Source organism: Neovison vison, chromosome 1 (genome assembly GCF_020171115.1).
Source record: "Neovison vison isolate M4711 chromosome 1, ASM_NN_V1, whole genome shotgun sequence".
Lineage (NCBI taxonomy): Eukaryota > Metazoa > Chordata > Mammalia > Carnivora > Mustelidae > Neogale > Neogale vison.
This window is the reverse complement of record NC_058091.1, coordinates 64,567,446-64,590,951: the sequence shown is the minus strand read 5'-3', so window position 1 is coordinate 64,590,951 and position 23,506 is coordinate 64,567,446. Positions and strand designations below refer to the sequence as shown.

Below are 23,506 nucleotides of genomic sequence, written 5' to 3'. Positions count from 1 at the left end.
CATGCTTCTCAGGGCTCCCATCTACTCCAACGGCTTTGACCACTGTCTTTATGCTCGAGGACCCCTCAATCCCCATGCTCTCCAAAAAATCTGCTTTTTCCCCCTTCCCAAACAGCCTGGAACAGTGTTTTATACAGGGATAAGTATTAAAATACAGACATAAAAGGACCACTTTTAAACATTATTTTTAGGACTGTTATAAAGATTAGATATGAATAATTAGAAAATAATTCTATAGTCTTAATGCATGGAAGCAAACAAATGGATAAAAATACTAGGTTACGCCTGAGTGCTTGAATAAATGAGTACAAAATGAATTTTAAAAATACTTTATTCATAAGTCTCCAAATGCAATGTTCCATAAAAAAACATATATGTTTCTATTTACATATTCTTTATTAAGTCTATTGATTTGAATTAGAATTTAAATTCAATATGGGGAAGTTTTCAGGATTTCTTCTGAAAGTGAGCATTTAAAAATACTACATATAAAAAAAATACTATATACATAGGGGCGCCTGGATGGCTCAGTCCGTTAAGCATCTGACTCTTGATTTCAGCTCAGGTTATGGCTTCAGGGTCATGGGATCAAGGCCCGCATCAGATTCTGTGCTGGGTGTGGACCCTGCCTAAGATTCTCTTGCTCTCCCTCTACCTCTCATCACCCCTTACTCCTGCTCTATTGCTCTATTAAAAAAACATATATATATGTATATATATACACACACACTATATACATAGACTTCCAAAAACAAATATGCTGAGGTACAGAGAAGAAAAAAAATCTATTCTAGGTCTTGGAAGTGATTGGAAAGGACCCTAGGCTATCTCACCTACTATCATAGGAAGCAGGGTTCTTAGAGTTTTCACTAACAGCCCACCTAGGTGGAAAATTCCAACTGTGACAATGGTTTTTTTTTTTTCCCAAAGCCTCTGCAGTTTTCAGACCAAATATAACAGGTGCCACTTTATGTAAACCCAGATACTTTATGTAAACCCAGATACTCTTCTTTGGTTAATACTGACAAAGATACAATTTCTGAAAGGTGATCCTTTCAGGAAATCAAAGCGGAAAACCTATATGGGAAAAGCTGATTCTTCAAAGTCAGCACATCTTCGTTGATTAGGAAAACTCTTTGGAATCTGCTGTCGGTCTATAACCAATCAAGGACTCCTTACCACCTTCATCCACAAGCAGATCCACTAATACATGTGGCTTATCGTAACCAAAGGAGGTGGTAGTGTTTCTCAGCACTACGGACTCCTGTCCTTCAGTCTTGATTTCAGTTTTATTATTTGGAGGAAATTCTGAGTCAGATAAGAAGCTGTCAGATTCCACAACGCCACTATCGGAACCATTTCTGGAGTGATAGGAGTTTAAGGCGATGACACAGGGTTCAGACTGGTTACTATCTGTATGGACAGAACTCTCTCCCATTCCTGGGGTCAGAGGGCTACCAGAAGCTGTGTCAGGATTATTTTCTTCAGTGGTGACCACTTCGATTTCACTGGAAACGTCTTCTCGGTGTTCTGTTTTACCTAGGCTGTCTTCAGTGGGCATACTTACAATTGTGGCTGGAGACAACTGGTCTTCCCAGACCATCTTCTCATTTTCTGGGACAATTGGCTGGTAGGTGATGGGTGATACACATTTTGGTTCAGACCTTGCCTCTGAAGAGGCATTTTTTACCACAGATAGCTAAGGGAAGAGAAACCAAAGATTAAAAATAATAAATTATTAAACTTAAGTGCATATCCTTAAAAAGATACTGTCTAAAGGTAACTAATAGGCAATGAAATATACCACTAAATGGCAGATTTACGGTAACAATGTAATAGCATCTGGTGGTTGTCTTTTCTTGCTTTTAAATGAAAATATACTATATTAAGAGCAAGGTTTTTTTAGAATTCTTAAAAAGCCATCCACCATCTAACCATATGTGTTGCTTTTTCTCCATTCAATTAAAATCAAATAATTAAATCAATTAAAATTCAAATAATTTTCTCCATCACCTCCACATGTATGCATGTCACATGTGTAATGGGAGTACACCTACTTATATAATATTTCACCATTTGCCTTCATAATTATAATTTTTATTAGAATTTTCACTGCCTCATACAATTTTATACTGATGATTAAAGTAGTTTCTCTAACAGTGCATATTGAAGTGTTTCTAATTTTTACTATTTCTAGAACATGTTGAAATGTGTATCTTTACATATCTTTTCATTTAGGAATTTTTTTTTTAAAGAATAAATTCTTAAAAGTAGGATTACTAAGTCAAAGGCTGTTGCACTATTTATGGCACTACTACACATTATACCCATTACATGTTTACCTTCCCACCAGAGCTGAATTACTTTTACCAGTATACACCAATTTGACTACTACTGGTACTACTGGATATTCAGGTTCATTTTTTTCCTTCTCTAGTGGGTATAAAACTGCATACTGCAAGGTTGGTTTGTGCTTATCTACTTACTTATCCTTAATTAGTAAGGACAAATACTACAATTCATACATGAGTTACCTACCACCAACAGTTCTTATTCAATTTACATTAAGGTAGTGTTTTCAAAACAAATTGAAATGTGTTCTTTACATGTTATAGATATTATTCCTGTCCTATTTGATTCAAATAATTACCATTCTGTTAGCTGGAGATGTTCTTTTCATCATACAAAGGCTTTTAGATGTTAGACATTAAAAGGTCAAGCTTCTGGGGTGCCTGGGTGACTCAGTCAGTTAAGCATCCAACTCTTGATTTTGATCAGGTCATGATTTTGGGGTCTTGGGACTAAGCCCAGCATCAGGTTCCACATTCAGTGGAGAATCTGCTTGAGAATTTCTCTCCCCCACCCCCTGCTCATGCTATCTCCCTCTCAAATACATAAATAAATCTTTTTAAAAAACATCAAACTTCTGGTCTCACTTGTGGCCATCTTTCCTTCTACACTCCAACCATAATGGAGGTTCTGTATTTTAGGATTTTCAAAAGCCACACTTTCTTGATGCTGAGGTTTAGCACAGACTGTCCCTTAATACCTCGATACATGTCTGTCCCTCAAGACGCTCCAGTATTACTGTCTCTGGAAGGGCCACAATGAAATCCCACCCTCCAATGGTGGACAAAGTCCTCACTGGCACAGATGAAAACCTTTGTGTTTGAACACCGTACACCCACTGAATACTGATCTTCTTCTCCCACTAAACTTTAAACTCCTTAACAGACTTATCCAATTATGCTCTTGTTCTATGCAAAAAGTACATGATGTGTAGTAAAAATTATGTGGGTTTGGATGTGGTAGATCAACCAATCTATGACAGGTGACATGCTGCTGAACGTCATTCTACTTTAAAAAAATTAAGAAAATTATCAAAAGAGTCCAAATAAATGCTTTAGTATATATAATTAAAGAAAAATGTTAAAATATGTTACCAAGGACTTGGGTAACATGATGCTTTCCTTCTTACATGGATTCATCTTCTTAGTGTAACAATATACAAATACCAGAATAAGTACTAGAAAAAGCAGAATGGCAACAATTGGAACCCAAACAGAATCTAAAAGAAGGGAAAAAACAGCAAGTTAGAATTAAGACAGAATACTGTTATATCCATGAAATAGTTATAAAGTCTTACTGCTGTTCTTTAATAGATTTGCCCACTGGGTAATTAATACGGTCAGAATTGCAAAGAACCCTTGCCGCAGAAGTTGGGCAAGATGAAAAAAGCTTCAGTGCACCTGTCCTAGAAAACTAAAAGGGCTCTTCCCAGCTCTGCAATTTCCTACCTTCTGCACCTACACGACATGAAGTGGCTAACACAGACTTTCATAACAACTTCCTTAAAGCCTCCAACATAGGGTGTTTCCCTAGTTACACTTTTCTCTCCATTAAAAAGCAGAAGAAAGTTTAATAAAAATCCATTTCTTCAGAAATAAATTGACAATGTTTATAACTCTTAAAATCATTTAATCCCACTCCTCAGAATTTTGTTTCATTTTATATTTATTTCAAGACTGCAAATACTTGTAAAGGTAACCAGACATATACACAACACACACGGACAGGAAAGCTGCAGGAATTACGTGTGTGCCTTTAAACGCAAACCAGAGATTATAATTTAGAATAGGAAAGATCTGTTTCAGAGCACATACATCTATAATCACTACAGTGTGATTAATCACTATAGCTCTAATTTTGCTTTTTATTTTCAAGGCACAATCTTCAGTATTCTATTTTCACAGTCCTCTCTTCCAAATGATCATGGTGGTGTTTAGCCTCCTTACTGGCATTTCATTACCTTTCATTTCTATTCCAAAGTTACTTTTTTGGAATAGTCGCTCTGGAAATGATGACTAAATGAGCGCGAGTATAACAGCTATTACAGGATGCAGAAAAACATGAAGTTACTACGACAGTAAAGATACAATCACTGTGATGAGAAGCAGGGACTGCTCCTGAGCCTCAGGGCCGCCACCATGTGGCCACAGAACCAGCCCAGTTTGTAATTCAGACATGGGAAAAAAAAAAATCTGGGGCATCTGCATTATTTCAAATTTTATGTATTAACTAGGATTTTATTTTTTCAAAATAACCCAATAGCAAGTTGGCATAAAATGCACTGCATTATTTTAAGTCACAAACTATTTGAAACCCTCATGATAATAGCCTAAAAGTTATAAGTTTTAGGCATTTGGTCTAATTCTTCAGCCTAGAATCCCATTCTTCCAGAAGATATTTGTAGGGACGCCTGGGTGGCTCAGTCAACAAAGCATCTGCCTTCAGCTCTGGTCATGATCCCAGTCCCTACTCAGCAGGGAGTAGTGCTTCTCCCCCTGCTTGCACACACTCTCTCTCTCTGGCAAATAAATAAAATCTTTAAAACAAACAAACAAACATAACAAAAAAAAAGAAGATATCTGTATCATAAAATTTTGGGAGGCATCTGGGGGGTCCAGTTGGTTAAGGATCCAACTCTTGTTTTTTTTTTTTTTTAATTTATTTGACAGAGAGAGAGAGCACAAGCAGGCAGAGAGGCAGGCAGAGAGAGAGGGAGAAGCAGGCTCCCCGCTGAGCAGAGAACCCGATGTGGGACTCGATCCCAGGACCCTGAGATCAACCCACTGAGCCACCCAGGTGCCCCCAACTCTTGGTTTTAGCTCAGGTCACGATCTCAGGGTTAGGAGATAAAGCCCTGCTTCAGGCTCCATGCTCAGCGTGGAGTCTGCTTAAGATTCTCTCTCCCTCTCTGCTGCCCTTCCCATTCATGCTCTCGTCTCTCTCTCTCTCTAAAATAAATAAATAAATTTTCAAAATAAACAAAAATAAAATATATTATAAAAACAGCCTAATTGGAAAATACACCTATACACAGAGTTATCAAAGCATGCTATCACAGAGAAAATAATAAATAATCTAGAAGTCCCAAATTGGGGAACATTAAATAGAATACAAATTCTACACAATGAAATAGTCTGCAGAGATTAAAAATAGTATTAATAAAGTATATGAATTAAAATGGAAAAATATTTTAAAATATATACTTAAAGCATTACATAAAATTTTATATACTATATAATACGATCATGGCTATGTAGAAAGAGAACAGAATGAGGAAAAAAACCACCAAATTATAACGAAATATTTGGATGGCAAGACTACAGATAATTTTGGTTTCTTTTCTTTTTTTTTTTTTTTTAAAAGATTTTATTTATTTATTTGACAGATAGAGATTACAAGTAGACAGAGGCAGGCAATGAGAGAGGAGAAAGCAGGCTCCCTGCTAAGCAGAGAGTCGATGTGGGGCTCAATCCCAGGACCCTGGGATCATGACCTGAGCCGAAGGCAGAGGCTTTAACCCACTGAACCACCCAGGTGCCCCAATTTTGTTTTCTTCTAGACTTTTATATTTTATAAATTATCTATAATGACATTTACATTTTGTTAAGTGCCAAGAATAGGTCAAATTTTTGTTAAGGTGCCTGCCACTTGAAAATACCAGTTCTAAAATTCCATCATATATATGCACCCCCCCAACACACACACACAAAGAAAAGATAACGAAATAAAAGTACTTTTAAGTGTTATAAAAATGACCCATAACCTATCCACATTTATTTTCAGATACTAATTTCCAGTGTTTGTCCAGTTCACATCACACATGCCAATGAATATTTCTGCTATTCAGTTTTTAAACTCACCACCCCAACAGAGAACATTCTAATGGATACATAACATCATGCTATACTGAAATAAGTTGCTTTTTATCACTATGTGTAATCCTGAAATGCAGACATCTATGCATGGAATTTTAGATATTATGTTTCTTTCTTCTCTGGGTTATCACACAGCTTTCCAAATTGGTTGTTTTCGATCTCTTAATGCCTGAGAAATGAGCTTATTTTTGCTTTTGGAATTCTTTGAGAAATGCAACCACTGAATATCTTTTTAAAGAACAGAGATTTACTGAAACTGCCTCTTTTCAATTACTCTAGTTCTGTTATCCTTCCCTATATTTAGGAAAAAACGGCAGAAACTTGCCTTCTATGTGTTTATCATCAGAAGTGGTAATACAAAGGTCATCAGACATCTCAGTTTTAACAGACCAATCTTCTGAGAACCCTTCTGCTGAAATACAGTAGTGCGAACTCAGAGAGGACACTGGGATAACAAGGTGGCACTGAGTCTCATTGCAATTATCTTCATTCTCTCCTGACACCCGATACTGAATCTGTATGGGGAAAACAACAACAATGAAAATGTATGGCTTCTTTTATTCTGCAAAAACAAAACCAGACCCAAAAAAAGCACCATTTTTATCCTGATCAAACACCTGAAGGAAACCTATTGGTCAAAGTTGAACATGTCTGCAAACAGTTGATATCAAATAAGAAGTCAATTTGTTATTTTAACACAGCATTATGCTACATATCCATTAAAATGTGCTTTGTAGGGATTACAGATTTAAAAACTCAAATAGCAGGAATGTTCATTGTTAGTTGTTAAAGCAACCAGTAGTCATTAGTCTTGTTCTAATAGTGCTAAAAACTTAGCTGATGAGAGATAAAAGTACCCGTAGGAAGAATATGAAAGGGATTTTGCCAAGATCATGGCATCTCCTAGTAGTAGTACACTGAAGAGACAAAGGCAGTCTCTGACAGTTTGTCATTCATCCAACCAGCCAAAGGATATGCATCCTCTGTGCCAGGGAGTGCCTGAACACGTGAAGGTAGGACAGTGGTGCCGGACCTCAAACAACGTCCCCCAGAGCAGAAAGAAATGTGAGCCAGGAGTCCTGCAAGAGGGCTATTACACGGAACTAGGAATGATCAAACCACAGGGGTGCAAAGAGTCTATGGTGTCAGAAGAGAATTCAAAGGGGGAGATGAAATGCCCGCTCAATAGAAGAATGAGCAGAAATTTGCCCAAGTTGATAAGGTGGAGAGGACATTCTGTGAGACAGCAATGGTACCTGTAGGGAACAAAGAACCAAAAGCACTTCACCACAGCACAAATAAAATTTAGGTTGGAAAAAATGGGGAGAGGAAGCTGAAAGGACACAAGCGGCTAAATCACGAGGCCTGGTAGGCCATGCCATGGAAGGGAATTTAGATATAATTTTGTAGCTCTTAGGGATTTGCAAAAAGATTTTAAGGAGTGAAGGAAGGGTAGATGTGTACCTGAGAAGGATGACTCTGCTAAGCATCCAGAGCGATGTTTTAAAATCTAAGTCAGATGTCGCTCTTCCTGCTAAAATCCTTCCAGAGACCTAACACCTTCATCAGTGTAACGTCAAATCTCTCCAGTGCCCCCAAGAGATGTGGCCCTGGTGACCTCTGACCTCATCTGGGCCTGCACTCTGCCTAGCATGCTTCTGCCAGATTCTCTGCCTAAAACACTCTCCCCATCTAGATCCATGAAGCTCACCTCCTAGCACCCTCCAGACCTGGCTCCAGTAACACCTTCCTTGCTCTGACCATACTACTGAAGATCACTACGGCCCCAACCCCACTGCCCATCCACTCTCTCTGCTCTGTTTTTCTCCATTCCACGAAGCACTGGAGCAGGGTCTGTACTGCTCACTGCTGTCTGCTGGTCCCAGGGACACACAGCGCACGTGCCTGACAAATACTATTTAATAAAGCAACGGCAGCGCTGCGGAGAAGGGATGGATTAGAGTCATTCCAATCCAAGTGTGGTCTGTACATCAGCACCAGAAGGCAAGTATATCCCCACAGCAGAACCACCAACTTTCTCTTTCAAAAACAAGGATTCCAATTATAGCTTCCTATTATTTTACATCACTACCCATGAGGAAGAAAATATTAAAATCATCTTCGTCTTACCAGTGGAGAAATAGGAATAAACAGGTTTAAAATCCTAAAATAGGGCCATGCTGTTAAATGAGGCCAAGGCAAAACTTAAATGTATTCACTTGCCCAGCATTAGTAATTAACTCCAACAGCAACTCCCCTCAACAACATTTATTTATGTGGTTTTTTCTTACCAACACTGAAGACATGTAAGTCTTGCCTGAGTGTTCATAAGCGTTTCACTTTAATTACACTATAGATAGAAGAAACTTATGCTAGCAACAGAAAAACAGAACAGAATAAAGGAAATAGAAAACCTACCTTACTTCCATTTATTTTTAAATACACAGTGTACGTAAATATGTGACAATAATTTTCATCATATATGGGTACTGGCTTTTTTTCACTTGTATTAACTAAAGGGTGAAATATGTCAACGATGATTTGGTTTTCCCTCTTTCTAATACCCACTGCAGGTGGTCCAATGTTCCCTGTGGCAGGGTGGGAGGGACACAAAAAAAAGGAGAATCAGCACTGCCCTGGAACTTTATAGTGCATTACACAAAACTGCCCAATTCAATCAGTTAACATACTCTTTCAGTTGTTCTAAGGCAGATCTATGTTTAAACCACTCCACAAATATCTAGAAGATATTCTAAATGTCCTTAATAAAGAAATACTAAATTAATCTCAAGCAGGATGTATTTTTATCTAATAGAAGCTCTCCTTTAACAGCTTAAATGCACTTCTAGTGCTAAAAGTCAACAGGTCACGAATCCTGTTAAAAAACCTTCACGTAACAGAAGCTCTATTAAGTTTTTTCCTTTTTCTGTGGGTGTGCTTATTACAAAGAAAACCTATTCTCTAAAAAATGTTTCAGAAAAGGCATTTCAGTCACCTTTGAACACTCACTGAAACTCTCCGTATCACCAATGCTTATGGATGGCTGGCATGAAGGCTCTTAATGAAAGTTTGCTAAATACACTCAATTTTTATGGTGAAAATCAAAACTAGATATTCCTTCATTCAACAAATATTTATTATGTGTCACTCATGCTTGAGACTTTGTTGGTGAACTGTTTGCTTATTCTTCATGTTTTTACTGCCCACTACATGCCAGGCAGGCCTATTTTTATTTGCTAATTTACCCTCAGGGCTTGGTGTACTTCCAAGCACAGTATGCCTTGCAGTTAACAGATGACAAAGGCATGGACTTGGGCATAAAACTATTTCAAGGGCAAGTAGAGGAAGGGCGTGGAGTAGGCAACTATCTGAAGAGCAGGAGAAGCCAGGCTGTGGTGGAAGAAACCGCATGTGGAGGCTGAACAAGGAAGGAAGTGGAGGTGGATGGCAAGGCACAAGGCCTAGAACATGAGGGAGGAGTCAAGGGACTAACTGCTTCTTCACCCGGGAGTGAGGCTGTGAGAACTACAAGGCAGGATTTCAGTCACAGAAGAACTGGCCATGATGATTTTGGAGCCTGAGGTGATAACTAAGATCAGGTATACTGTAGGAATGCACTGCTGGCAGGAGAAAGGGCTAAAAAATCACTGGGGTTGAGGAGATTATAGAAATCTACAATTTGTTAATGTATTAAGCTGAGGCCTTGGGGATCAGGCAGAGGGTGCAAGAGGGAGAGCTGTCCTCAGTGCGCGTAGCTCAGCAGCGAGTGATGGAGCTGGGGCGGGGGTGGGGCGGTGCACAAGGGGAAGACGGGCAAAGAGTCCACCTAGGCAGCACCAATCTGTGCTTGTAGGGAGTGGAACTGTAATGGTTTAGAAGGGGCAAAAGTGATGGGCACCTCATAGCCCTACTTTGTGAGGCTCAGCGAAAGAATAAGACACAGAGTCCCTAAAGTCCTCCAAAAGTTTCTTGGGCATTGTGATAATTTTTAGCAAACATATACAGAAGATATGTGTAAGTATTTTCAAACTTAAAATTTCAAATTTAAAAGTTCTACTCACCTTGTTTACACAGAATAAATTCTTTTGACTCTACATAGGCTGATTCTTTTTGTCCAAGCCTAGCTTTAATTCTGGCCCAGAGAGAAAGTGATGGATCATTAATTACGGAAAAGATATTACAAAAGTGCTGAGAGGTATTGCAGGCATCAATCCACATTGCATTCCTAAAATGAAGAGGAATAAAGAAGCACAACGGTAACTTTTACTGTTAATTTATAAACTCGAATCATCTCTGTTTCTGCTTCATTTTTTTCATTTACAGCATGGGACTGGTAGAAGGAGCTGAACACTAGGCTGGAGAAGACAGCCTAGACAAAGTAGGAAGTCCTACTATATTGGGTAGTCCCAATATAGGACAGTATTAAAGTTATAGGCCTGGTTAGAAGTACTAGAAATTTTACAATAAAGAAGCTCAATTCAAAATACAACACTTGAACAAAGTACATTCCCCATACAATTTTTTAAAATCTTATCTTTAAATAACTCTAGATTCTGTTAACATAAATAATCATTACTCGACTGCAGAATCTACCACATTGCACAGACTCCTGACACTTGTCAGAAATATTTTGAAGGTTTTATCTTTCTACTCAACAATACATTCACTATGGAAAGTAAGAGGACATCATTTTATTTTTTTTAAAGATTTTGTTTTGAGAGAGAGAGAGTGGGGGTAGGAACAGTGGAAAAAGGACAAGCAAACTCCATGCTGAGCGCGGAGCCCAACGTGTGGCTGGATCCCAGGACCCTGAGACCACGACCTGAGCCAAAATTGAGTCAGATACCCAACCAACTGAACCATCCAGGTGCCTGGCATCATTACTTTTAATACAGAATTGTAAGCTTTATTTGCATGCCTTTAAGAAAAAAAATCTCTAATTCCTGGGCCACTGGGGTGGCTCAGTCAATTCAGTATCTGACTCTTGATCTGGATGTAGGTCATGATCTCAGGGTCCTGGGATTGAGCCCCAGCCTCTCCCTACTCAGTGGGAAGTCTGCTGGAGAATTCTCTTTCTCTTCCCCTCCCTTGGTTACCACCCTCCCCCCCCCACCCGCTAGGATACACACAAACACTCTCTCTCAAATAAACAGATCTTTAAGTCTTAAAAGTTAGTGAGACTCCCCTACTTCAATTATGACACGAAGAAGAACTAAGAGGCAGGAAGTGCTCTGAAAATAATTAATTTGCCTCCTCAGCACTTCTGGAAATCTACAGTTTAAGAAGTCCTGCCACATGGGAAAGGAAAGATGATGGGAAAGGAAACATAACTACACAGAGTTATGGAAAGTAAAGAGACCTAGACAAAAACAGAATAAAAAAGATGAAAGAGTAGAACTTACCCATAGGTTTTTACCTGTACAGTAAAAACAGGGGTCTGTGGCATGGTTGGGTAGTCCCAATATAGGACAGTATTAAAGTTATAGGCCTCAATGTTAATATTGGTTGGTACTGGCACTGTAAGAGATTCAAAAAGTAAAACGGACAATTGTAAGAAACCATCATTAACATTAGAAAACCCTATAAAGAGCTATGTTAGCCAAATATGTATTTTGAAGTAAAATTCAAAGGACAAATAATATAATTATTTAAATTGAGATTTATAAAAGTTAATTTTATTGGAAAATGCATAGCATTCTTACTCATTTTAAATTCCTGAGACAACACTGCAGTATGAGGGAAATACAAGTATAGTAGAGGCAATAAATCTCTTATTATGTTTTAGGAGTTTTTATAAATAAATACACTGCCCATTGTAATAATAATCCTCAATTCATTTAATAAGCAGAATTTCCTATATTTGATACCAGAGATTGCCTTACAAGGCTAGAGGAGAACTGGCTACCCCAGGGATGGTCAATTTCATTCTAAAATACCCTATAAGCTCATAGCCCTTTGCCTGGTATCATCAAACACCTTAGCACCTTTTCTGTAATACAGGAATAGAAACCTAACTTGCCTCCAGGAGCCATCCACCTTGTCAGTTTCATTAACATTTTGCTTTCTGGGGTGTGCAGGGCTTTTTACAAAACATAGTCAATATTCTTACCTTTGCTCTTTTAAACCATTTCAGAAAACGTCTACTGAGATGTGAGTCACATGAGCGAATAAGCAGAAGTCACTTTAACATCTTGTAACTAGTTACTAAAACTAGCCATTTATTCCCCTGCTCAGGGTAAAAGGTTGTTGTCCACCATCCCTTGGAAAACAATCACACACATACATCTCCCTTTCTCCTTTTTTCTTTTTCTCCCTCCTGCCCTCCCTTCCTTCCCTTCTTTATCAATGAACACGAAGATAAAGAGTTGGCAATATGACCTCAATTTTAAGATGATTCAATCCTACCTGAAAACCATTACACATAATTTACAATTACAGTTAAGATAAATGAATGAACAGCAATGCGGTCAGGTAATATGGCTTCCAAATATATCATCAGCCTCAAAAACTCCGAGAGAGCCAAAGTTTATTTATCTATTTTTTTAAAGTTCCCCAGCACAGGACGCCTGGGTGGCTTATCTGGTTAGGCTTCCAGCTCTTGATTTCAGCTCAGGTCATGATCTTAGGGTCCTGGAATAGAGCCCAGCATTGGACTTCTGTGCTCAGTGGGGATTCTGCTTGAGATTCTCTTTCTCCCTCTCAAATAAATGAATATTTTTTAAAAAATGTAAGTAAAAAATAAAAATCAAAGTTCCCCAGCTATAATCATGATTACTTGGGGGGTTATATAAACTGGAACTCTAATAAGAAAAATATTCCCTGGGTTGGACATTAAAAAATGTGGGTTCTTTCCTGGTTATACAACTTGTCACTTCAGATTTCCTAATTTGACACATGAGGTGTTAATTTCATATACCTAAGGTATTTGCTTACTGTGAAGGAAACACCTACTATATTTTTTCCCAAAACAAAAATTTCAATTTTCAAACCCAAACTGGTACATTCTTTTAATTTATAATATTTTACACTTGTATTATCTTTTTAAGGCAGAACACAGATCCAGAATTACTTAGGTAAAAAATAGGGACTTGGGAACAATTATTCTACTGCCTTTTTCCTCCCCTTTCTAGTTACTTTTCTCCTTTGTATCAGTGGTTTTTTAACAGGAGGTGATTTGTGCCTCAGAGGGGACATGTGGCACTATCTGGAGACATTCTTGGTTCCCACAACTGGCTGGTAGTGGTAGGGTGCTGCTGGGATCTCAGAAGAGAAGCAAAGGTTGCTAAGTATTCCATAAATGTCCAGGATAGCTCTCTGCATTTTGGCAGTCCAAAGTGCCAATAGCACTAACGCTGAGGAACCCTGCTTCTTATGTTCATAACTTTAGGAATGTTTTATTATTATTTAGGAGGAAAAACTAACTTAAAAACAGATTTTTTTTTGATAAGCCAATATATTTCATGGCTTCCCCACAATGAATAGCTTTGGTTAGTGCCCAACTATCTAACTTGTATAACCACCTACCAAAGAAATGAAATGTGATGATTTGTGCCAAAAGGTTGAGATTATGAAGCTGGGAGGATATCTCACAGATTCAAACACTGCACGCATATAATACTCTCTTTCCACAGCCAGGGATCAGACACCTACAAGTTTTCTATTTATTCTTTCTGAAATAGCTGTTGGTACCTAGCATCTTTGGTTCTTTAAGCAATTTCTTCCAGGTGAGCCAAAAAGCACTGGTCTGGGAAGATTTAGCCCTAATTCTTCTCTTTTGGTTTTGGTAGAGCTCCCATGGCCTTACTTAGCAAGGTATATTGGGGCCTCCTTTTTCTAGGTTTCTTTAGGTATGGTTTTGTATGGTTGCACCTCAAATTCATGAAATGACCTAGTCTCAAAGAGTTTATACCTGTGAGGAAGAAATACAAGCCCCCCCCCCCCGGCCATTTCCCTAGCTTCAAGTCAACATTAATATCAAATAACATTCACACAGGGGCACCTGTGGCTCAGTCAGTAAAGTGTCTGCCTCTGGCTCAGGTCATGATACCAAAGTCCTGGGATCAAACCCATGGCCCCCCTGCCCCATTCCCTACTCACATCTACTTGTGCATGCATGTTTTTCTCTCAAATAAACCTTTATTTAAAAAAATAGTAACAGTCACAGATAAACATTATTTTCTACCAGATAAGAGAGGAAACCAATGCTAAGAAAACTCACAATGAATGTGAACTTCTCTCAAAAGTCATCTCTTAACTTTAGCATCTTTTGCCTCTCTGGAGGGTGCTTATTTTCAAACCTCCTGGTCCTGGTTCCTTTTTGTTAAACAGTCCTTCTCTTGGTTACTCTTTCTAGCTCAGGTCATGATCCCAGGGTCCAGGAATCGAGCCCTTAGTCGGGATCCCTGCTCAGTGGGGAGACTGTCTCCTCCTCTCTCTACCTGCTATTCCTCCTGCTTGTGTGCGCTAATAAATCAATCTTAAAAAAAAAAAAAAAAAAGGCAAAAAGAAACCACATGGCACCTTCAGCACTGAATTCCAACCTCCCTGGCTAGGTAGCTAAGCTCACCAGGCAATTTCTTATTCTTCCTGTTACCAAACGCAACAGTGTTGCTAAACTTTCTGTCTCTGGTAACCAGGACCTGCCTTCCTCGCTTCCAATAATGAGAAGTTCTTCAGTCTTTTAAGTCTCTTAAAAAAAAAAAAAAAATCATTCCCAAAAGGAGTGATGTTTTTACTGTATAGATTCAGGCTGAGATTCCTATATTTGAGGAAAAGGGATATAGAATATTAAGTAAAATGCATTTACATTTAAGAAGAGATTACTGAATCATGGTTATAAAACCACAAAGTAGGCTTGCACATTAGATTTGTTTCTAATGTGAATCAAATGACGTTTCCCCTAGTTTAAGTTAAAACTTGACCTGGTTAGACAGAACTGGGTTTAAATCACAGCTTTCAAAGTAATCAGAACAGACCGTGGGAGGAGAAGGTCTCAGTGGATACTTACAGACTTTACCATTCTATTAAAGGAGAAACTTTGAATATATACACCAAAGGATGTAACCTGTGGTTTTAATGTTACCAGAAGAGAAACCATGTGGTTATTACACATCTGCCTCTGTCATTATTTGCCAAACTCGCAGGATAGATAAATTTTCTACTGTTCTAGAATTTTGTGACCTAAAGTTTAATTTGTTTTGTATTCAAATTAAAATAATTAAGGCTTACAGCAAACTTCTATTCAAAACAAATTTACCTTCTGTCAATAAAAATATATGTAGAAATAGCAAGAAAGGATTAGCTGTGGAGTTTAAGGAAAGATCCTACTAGAGTATCTCATCAAATAAAATAATCTTACAGATTTCTCCATCTCTTGAAAATGATACAGATAGTTTTCTGTAACTCACAGTGTTTCAGCAATGAGTTCCGTTATTTGGTGCAAGCTACCTAAAATAAACATTCACTGTTTTCAAATCTGCTTCTCAGAATGTTTCTAGAACACAGCTGAGGTTTAACAAATCCAAACACAGTAACAAACAATTGGTTTTTTGTAACACTCTACAATGCAGGCAGAGAAAAAGGAGAGTTCTGGTTACAACCAACTGTTTCCTCTTGATAAACCGGGAGAGACAGGATGTGAAAAAAAAAAAAAGCAAGGAAGAGGACAAAAAGACTGATGAAGATCAGTACGGGAGATGAGGAAGCAGTGCCACAAGACAGGGCAATGGCGATGTCGCAAAAGACCAGAAAACCTCAGCCAGAAAGAATAGCTCTGCTGTAACTGCTGGGGAAGCAAGGAACCACGGACATCTCCAAATTTCCTCAGCGCGGATGATGACCAGAGTATGCGCTGCCGCATGTCCTCCATCCCGTAACTACCAAAGGCACCTGTGCCTCTACTGGAAAAGGGATAGCCACAGAACTCTTCCCTCAATTTTAATAAAATCACCTACAACGACTGGATACATCTACCGCGGAGCAGAGCTCTGGGGTCTGGCGACACCATCCGACAATCCACTTACCCACTTCTCTACAGGAAGGACAAGGTGAGAGGCATAAAGATGTTAACAATAAAGGGCCAGCATTCGAACTGTTTTGGGGGACTCTAAGCCATCTGACACTACAGCTCAAAAACAAATGCTCCAAATTAAAGCATCCAGACCCTTTGTGGGAATGAACAACTCTGAGAAAAGCTCTACCACCTTTCCCCTAATGAAAGATGCAGGCAGGGCCATGGGTGTTTTTACAAAGGCTTCTTCTTCCATTGCAAACTGAGAAATGGCATGAGAAGTCCAGGGAAGAAAAGGGGGAAATAACAAACCAAGACTTATGCAATTTATTTTTCCAAATAGATTTACGATCACAATCCATACCTCCTGAATGGTTTTACAGAATTTATAAAATGGCTATTTTTCTTAACGCCTTCTAAATTTTTCTCTTAGCAAGCTGCAGTGTCTTTTTTCTTAACACAGTGTTATTTTTCTTAACACTTTCTAAATTTTTCTCTTAGCAAACTGCAGTGTCTTCTAGATTTAAGATGAATAAAGACATTTTGAGAATTCTTGCACATATTTCAAATGTTCATTTAAGTTTTTTCACTGAAACACTTCAATATTTTGGGGCTTTGAATCACCCATCACATTTTGTGAGATGATACAAAAAGTCTACTTTCTACTTCTATTATTTTCTTACATCTTTACAAGAGATTCAGAGCTAAGGATTCAAATAATAATATTACTATCATAAATAATAAAATAATAAAATTATTACTCTTCATAAAATAGTTCCTTAGCTGGGTCAAAACTGTTAATATGTCTGCTGTCTTCAGAATATATTTGGATTTTATCACTCACTCTCTCTCCTAAGTTGTGGAGCCCAGAATACAAGAGACATGAATGAAGTACTTTCCTTCCTCTTTTTTAAAAAGAGATGGACATATCAAATAGTGTCTTATATGGAATTTGTAACTAACTAAAAGCCTCCCAGATCTTTTACTCAAACCACCACCAAGTTACAGCTTATCCAATAAACATCTGCTTAGCTACTTTCTGACCTAAAATGTATGATTTTTATAAGTGCTCCCCTTAATTCATTTTATCTAGTTGGGTGTGCTTAGCATGCCAATAAACTCTAATTGGACCAGACCCACCTAGTCCCCAAGAGAAGTCCTTTCTCAAGACTAATTCCCATTTGGACTAAGTAACTGCAAGTTGAGAAATGGTTGAGAAATAGGAACTGAAAAACTAGAGTCTTTTTTAGTCTATGAAGAACAGGGAAAAGGTAGAACAAATTAGTTGCTGAACCTATTTTAAAATTTCTCATGCTGATTTGGATGAGATTTTTTTTTTTTTTTAAAGGCAACACAATCTCTTCTATACAACTACAACAATTTAATAATTTAAAATGTATTTGCTAAAATAAGTAACAGTGGATATTATTGAATGGTAATCATTAATGTGTAAACATTTACTACAAGACAAGCAATATGGTCCACATTATTACGCACTGTCTCAGCGAACCAACACAAACCATTCTATGAGGAAGGTGGTATCATTATACATATCTTTACCAATGAAAGAACAAAGCCTTAGAGAAGCTATTTAAAAATATAGCAATCTAAAAAGTTTTGCAGCCATCAAAAGAAATGAAATCTTGCCATTTGCGACAACGTGGATGGAACTAGAGTGTATCATGCTTAGCGAAGTAAGTCAAGCGGAGAAAGACAACTATCATATGATATCCCTGATAAGAAGTAGTGATGCAACATGGGGGCTTAAGTGGGTAGAAGAATAAATGAAACAAGATGGGATTGGGAGGGAGACAAACCATAAGTGACTCTTAATCTCACAAAACAAACTGAGGGTTGCTGGAGGGAGAGGGGTTGCGAGAAGGGGGGTGGGGTTATGGACATTGGGGAGGGTATGTGCTTTGGTGAGTGCTGTGAAGTGTGTAAACCTGGCGATTCACAGACCTGTACCCCTGGGGATAAAAATATATGTTTATAAAAAATAAAAAATTATTAAAAAGTTTTGTTGGTTTTTGTTAACCAACACAAAAACCAACACAAAAAATGTTACTTAGGCATCATCTTTGTGATAGTTTAACAAATTAGAAAATGACCTCCACATATTAATGGGAATTGGAAATTATTATTTTTGGATGACTTCACAAGCATCTAATTCAAGTAGTTTTGCCTGATTTAATATACTATCACAATTATACGATGACCACTGCAAAAATCTGAACAATGCATTAAAGGAAATCAGTTCTTTGGAATGGACATGACTGAAATGGGTATCAACATTCTGATTACTATGCCTTTGGATAATCTAAAATAAAGAGACTCCCTCAGTAAGAAAATTACAAATAAACTGATTCCCTCCTATCAGGAATTCATTTAATTCTGGTTCAATTCTCATTCTGTTTCTCTGTCCAATTACAATGGAACCATTAATTATTCATCCAGTTCACAAAACAACTGCACTACTGCTGTCTGCTGCCAAATTTTATGAGTGCTCTTTACAAGGTTACATTTCTCTTTCTTAGGTTTTCCTCTATATAGAACTAAAATGAGGACCTTCTAAAGTCCCTATGAATTATGGATCAGAATAAAATGGAAAATAGAATAAAATGAAGAGGAAAATTATGATTAATAACTTGTTAAATATAATAAAAATGCACTGTCTTAAGTATTTTGAATCTCTAACTATAGAATTCAAATAAAATAATGAAAAGTTTAAGAACACCCAGAGCATTTCCTTAAAGTCAGAAAAAAGACTTTCTCCACTTTATCAGTGGAGAAAACAACTTAAGAGCCCCACATCTATGTGAAAAAGTACAGTGTGCTCTTGGGTATTACTAACACCCAGAGTGGAAGAGCAAATAGCTGAAGGCAGACACTGCTTCACTTAAAAATACATATACTACTTTTTACAAATATATATACTACTTTTATACACTTTTATATATATACTATTTTTATAAAAATATATATACTTTTAAAAATATTTATACTACTCTTGTAATAGTAGTATAAAAGTAGTATATATATTACTTTTCATCCAGGTAAAACTGGATGAAAAGCGAAATACCTGATTATTAGACACATGAGTTTATTTTTCCTATCCATTCACTAAAAAATACTAACAAAAGCCTATCACTGTAGCACAATACATTCCTAACCACTTGGATTTTGCAGAGACTATGTTCTCCTGCCTGCTTCCCTGTTCCTACCAGGTTCCCTCATATAAGATGAACTATCAAGCATATGTGAAACCCAGCACAGTGAGAGTGAACACACTGAGTGCCTTTTAAATGTCAGGCACTAGCGAGACAAGGAAGCTGGCAAAGAGCCAGGCGTAGGTTGTCCTTGTGGGTTTTCAAACTAACTTTACATTTCAAACTAACTTTAAAAGCATAGGAAACACAACACAAACTAGAGAAATACACTGAAAAGCCTGGACAAATGTACTGAAAATAGAAGGCGGGGGGCGGGGGGTGTCCCACTGGCACTTCTGTTTACAAAATGCCAGGAGTACAAGAGGCCATAGTAGATGTTCCCAGGAGAGCAGACAGACAATACTCCCAGAGCTGTCTTCAAGTATGTGCACACTGTGTAATCACAAGGGGCCCGACATTGTTCCAGGTGCTGTGAATACAAAAATGGAAGGTACTGTTTCTGCTTTCAAGGATCATGATTATGTAGCTAACAGCTACTAAGTGCTAGGCACCACTGTTAACTTAATTGCATCTCATCTTCACAACTGGTATCTCCATTAATGGATGAGAAATGGAGGCACAAGAATGTCTACCCAGTTTGTAGAGAGGTCAGTGCTACTCAGTAGGGAGCCTGGCAGATGGGCTCCAGAATCCAAGTTCTTAACCACTCTGCAGACTGACATTACCTAAAGCAAGTTAGTCATCTACAAGGGCAATTACGGCACAAGGGCAACTGTGATAAGAGCCTGGACTTTTGCACAGGTAGGGGTACCTGGCTTAGGAGAACCCTGCCTGCACTTAGAAGGGCATGGCACATGGTTTAATGCTCTACCTAAACCAGGAAACAGAGCCATCTGCTCTTCTCACATCCAATCACTAACTCCTGCTGACTCTGCCTTTTTTTTTTTTTTTTTTAAAGATTATTTATTTATTTATTTGACAGACAGAGATCACAAGCAGGCAGAGAGGCAGGCAGAGAGAGAGGAGGAAGCAGGCTCACTGCTGAGTAGATAGCCTGATGTGGGGCTCAAGCCCAGGACCCTGAGATCATGACCTGAGCCGAAGGCAGAGGCTTTAACCCACTGAGCCAGCCAGGCGCCCCTGCCTCTGCTTTTAAAGGTTTTTCAAACTGTCTTCTCTTCTGCATTTAAACTGCCATTTCCATAGACTCATCCCAACTTAAGCAGGGTCCTAACTGGCCTCCTTCCTTCGAGTCTATCCCCAAAGTACTGTGTAAGATGAACGGGCTTTCTAAATGGCCTAACTGATCCTGCATAAAATCATTTCTTCTTCAAATAATCCATGACCGCCCACCAACTAGAGCAACGTATAGTGAGCATATTTATTTTACTGGCCTAGCACCTGTACTTCCTTCAGGAATATTTCTCTTCTGGAAACTACCCTACTGCCACCCCTGGAACATGGTCCTTCCCCTGCAAGCTGGTGCCTGACCCAAGCGAGCAAATCAGAGCCTTCTCCTGGGATTTTGTTAAGACGGCAGAAGCTGCAAGATGCAAAGCCCAAAAGCTGTCCACATCCATGATTCCTGCCAAGTAGGAAAAGCTGTCCGCACCCAGAGTCAGTAATAAGAAACAGTCTTTGCACTTTTGAGTTACTGGTTCAGCTTTCTCAGGCCCAGGGGGCATCTCTACTTTAACTCTTGCTTGGATTCTCTAAGCTAATAAATCCCCCAATTTGCCTAAATTAGCCTATGCTATGTTGCTCTCCTTTGTTGTCTGTTACACATGACAAGCACTTCATTTACTGGGTTCGTAGCTCTCTACATTATCTTATTTCCCCTTATAGCCTCATACATATATTCTACAATGAAACCCTTAGTATTCCATTAATTCAACGTGCTGTTTCACACCTCTCCCTCTGTACACACAAGTCTGTACCTCCAGCTCCAACTCTGGGGTTATCATCTTTCTCTGTGAAGTCCTTCCTGATTACTCCGGTCATACCCAGGTACCCCCTATCTTGCTTTCCAGTAGCCTGTGCAAAGGTCCAGGCTCTTATCACAATGTACTGTAACTGCCCTTGTAGGTGACTAACTTGCTCTAGGTAATGGCAGTCTACAGAGTGGTTAAGAACTTGGACTCTGGAACCAAAATGCCAGGTTTCCTACTGAGTAGCTGTGACTTCTCTAAAAACTGGGCAGATGTCCTTGTGCCTCGATTTCTCATTCCATAAATGGAGATACCGATTAGCACCTACTTTATATGGTTGTTGTGAAAATGAGATGTGATAAGGTAACAGCAGTGCCTAGCGCTTAGTAAGTATTGGCAATAGAATCACGATCCTTGAAAACAGAAACTGAGTAACTCCCATTTTTGTATTCCCAACATCTGGAACAATGTCCATCCCAAGGAATGACTAATTATTTGTTTGCCTGCCTCTTAAGAAGCAAGCCAAAGGACAGGTGGATATGAATGCAGCACCCCTAACTGGAGCTCACAAAGGCATAATAGAGAGTTTCGGACCCAGATTTTGCCAAGGGTGCAGAAGGCGGGGCCTCTGGCAACTGCTTACTGTGGATACTGAGCAGACACTCAAGACGATGGGGTTTCCTATGATTTAGATTTAACGCTTTTGCAGAAGAGAGTCACTGATCTCACTGGAGCTCCTAATCACCAGGACAACCAAACTTTGGAAAACATACTCCCTGCATTTATTTCCGGGGAAATCTCAGTGAGCAGGCAGAAATAACACGCTCCGAGGAGCTAAGCTAAGATGCACAGCCTGACAAATCTGCTCCCGAAGGCAGCACCGCACGGCGGCCAGACTTAGACACAAGATGACCAACCACTGCCACTTACGGATTCTCATAATGGGGGAAGAACAACTTCTCTCGTAAGGATTTGGGGTTTACTCTAAGAATATTTAAGTCACGAGGGCTGGCCACACTGTCCAAATCCTGACCGAGAAACTCAATTAAAAATGAATTAAAAGGACTGGAAGACCAAAAGGCAGTTTTGTTTCGGCAACAATGGGAGAGGCGAGAGAAAGGGAACCGAAGTCCGCTGACCGCCGACGCCCGGAATGGCCTCCCCGGCGGCCGCCCACGCAGACGTCCCGGGGCGTCCGGGAACCCCGCGCGAGGTCCCCGGCCAAAGAGGACGCGACCCCGCAGGGCCGTGCTGCCAGACCCGGGCGACTCCCTCCCTCGTCCTATCCCCACCCGGCCGCCGCCCCGCCGCGAGCGACGTACCCGAAGGCAGTTCCAGATCCGCGGGGCTCAACTCAGCCCAGCTCTCGGCCTGCAAGACGAGGAGGAGCAGAAGTTGCAGAGCCATGCTGCTCGGCGGTGACTCCGGGAGCGGCCCAGAGAGAATGCGGCGTCCAGCCTACAGCCGGAGCCTCGCGTCACTTCCGGACCAGCCGACCGGCGTTCGGAGGGGCGGCTGGGCGTGCGCCTAGTCGCGGGGCCGTGGCGGGGAGGCGGGCCAGAACTCTGAGGCGGGGCCAGAGCCGGGAGGCGGGGCCAGGCGGGGAGGCGGGGCCAGGCGGGGAGAGAGCCGCGACCAGGCGTGATCTCGGGCCTGGCGGATGGAGGCCGGGAATCCGGACGTGGGCTGGAAGACAGGATGCGGACTGCCAAACCCGGCGTGGGCTGGGAGGCGAGATTAGGACGGGAAGGCCGGGAGGGGCCGGGTCCAAGGCCTCACGGAGTTAAGGGCGTGAAAGTCTGTGGTCGTGACAAGGCTCACAGGTTTATGAGGAACTTGGATCCAAAGGTTAGGTTCTTTTGATGGGGCACCACCTTCCGTGATGATTCTTCTTATGTTCTGGGGTTGCAGAACTTTCCTTGAAGCCACAACCGAGCCATGATCCTTACTTTAACCCTGTTCGACTTTGTCGTCAACGCGACTGACAGTTTAGAACAGGAAGAGCCCTAAACGCCTTCTCTAATCCCTGCATTTGTATTTGCAGAAACTGAAGCTTCAGTGGTGAAACGGTTTGTGCAGCCTTCCACAGCCTACATCGAACTGGCTTGGCCAAGAAGTACTTCATCCTTGGAGGAAAAGCAACTTGTGTTATCTTTTTAGCAATTAAATATCACG

General features: G+C 39.8%; 1 protein-coding gene across 1 annotated transcript; it reads right to left on the bottom strand.

Annotated features, from left to right (window-relative positions):
* Nucleotides 1–584: 584 nt before the first annotated feature.
* Nucleotides 585–22,824, bottom strand: IFNGR1 (interferon gamma receptor 1). The gene is made up of 7 exons (XM_044247975.1): nt 22,654–22,824; nt 11,627–11,741; nt 10,286–10,449; nt 8,643–8,812; nt 6,550–6,739; nt 3,444–3,568; nt 585–1,699 (listed from the first exon to the last, which is right to left on the bottom strand). Exons 1-7 carry the CDS (start codon nt 22,736–22,738, stop codon nt 1,124–1,126), a joined length of 1,425 nt encoding a protein of 474 aa, XP_044103910.1. The 5' UTR covers nt 22,739–22,824; the 3' UTR covers nt 585–1,123.
* Between the last annotated feature and the right edge of the window lie 682 nt (nt 22,825–23,506).

What these genes read in the sequence shown, in the direction of transcription:
- IFNGR1 (XM_044247975.1), bottom strand. Translation starts at nt 22,738, where the DNA reads ATGGCTCTGCAACTTCTGCTCCTCCTCGTCTTGCAGGCCGAGAGCTGG. An exon ending in GGATCTGGAACTGCCTTCGG is followed by an intron (nt 11,742 to 22,653) that starts GTACGTCGCTCG and finishes AATCTCTTACAG; the next exon opens with TGCCAGTACCAACCAATATT. An exon ending in ATTTATTCTGTGTAAACAAG is followed by an intron (nt 8,813 to 10,285) that starts GTGAGTAGAACT and finishes ACCCTGCCACAG; the next exon opens with GGAACATTGGACCACCTGCA.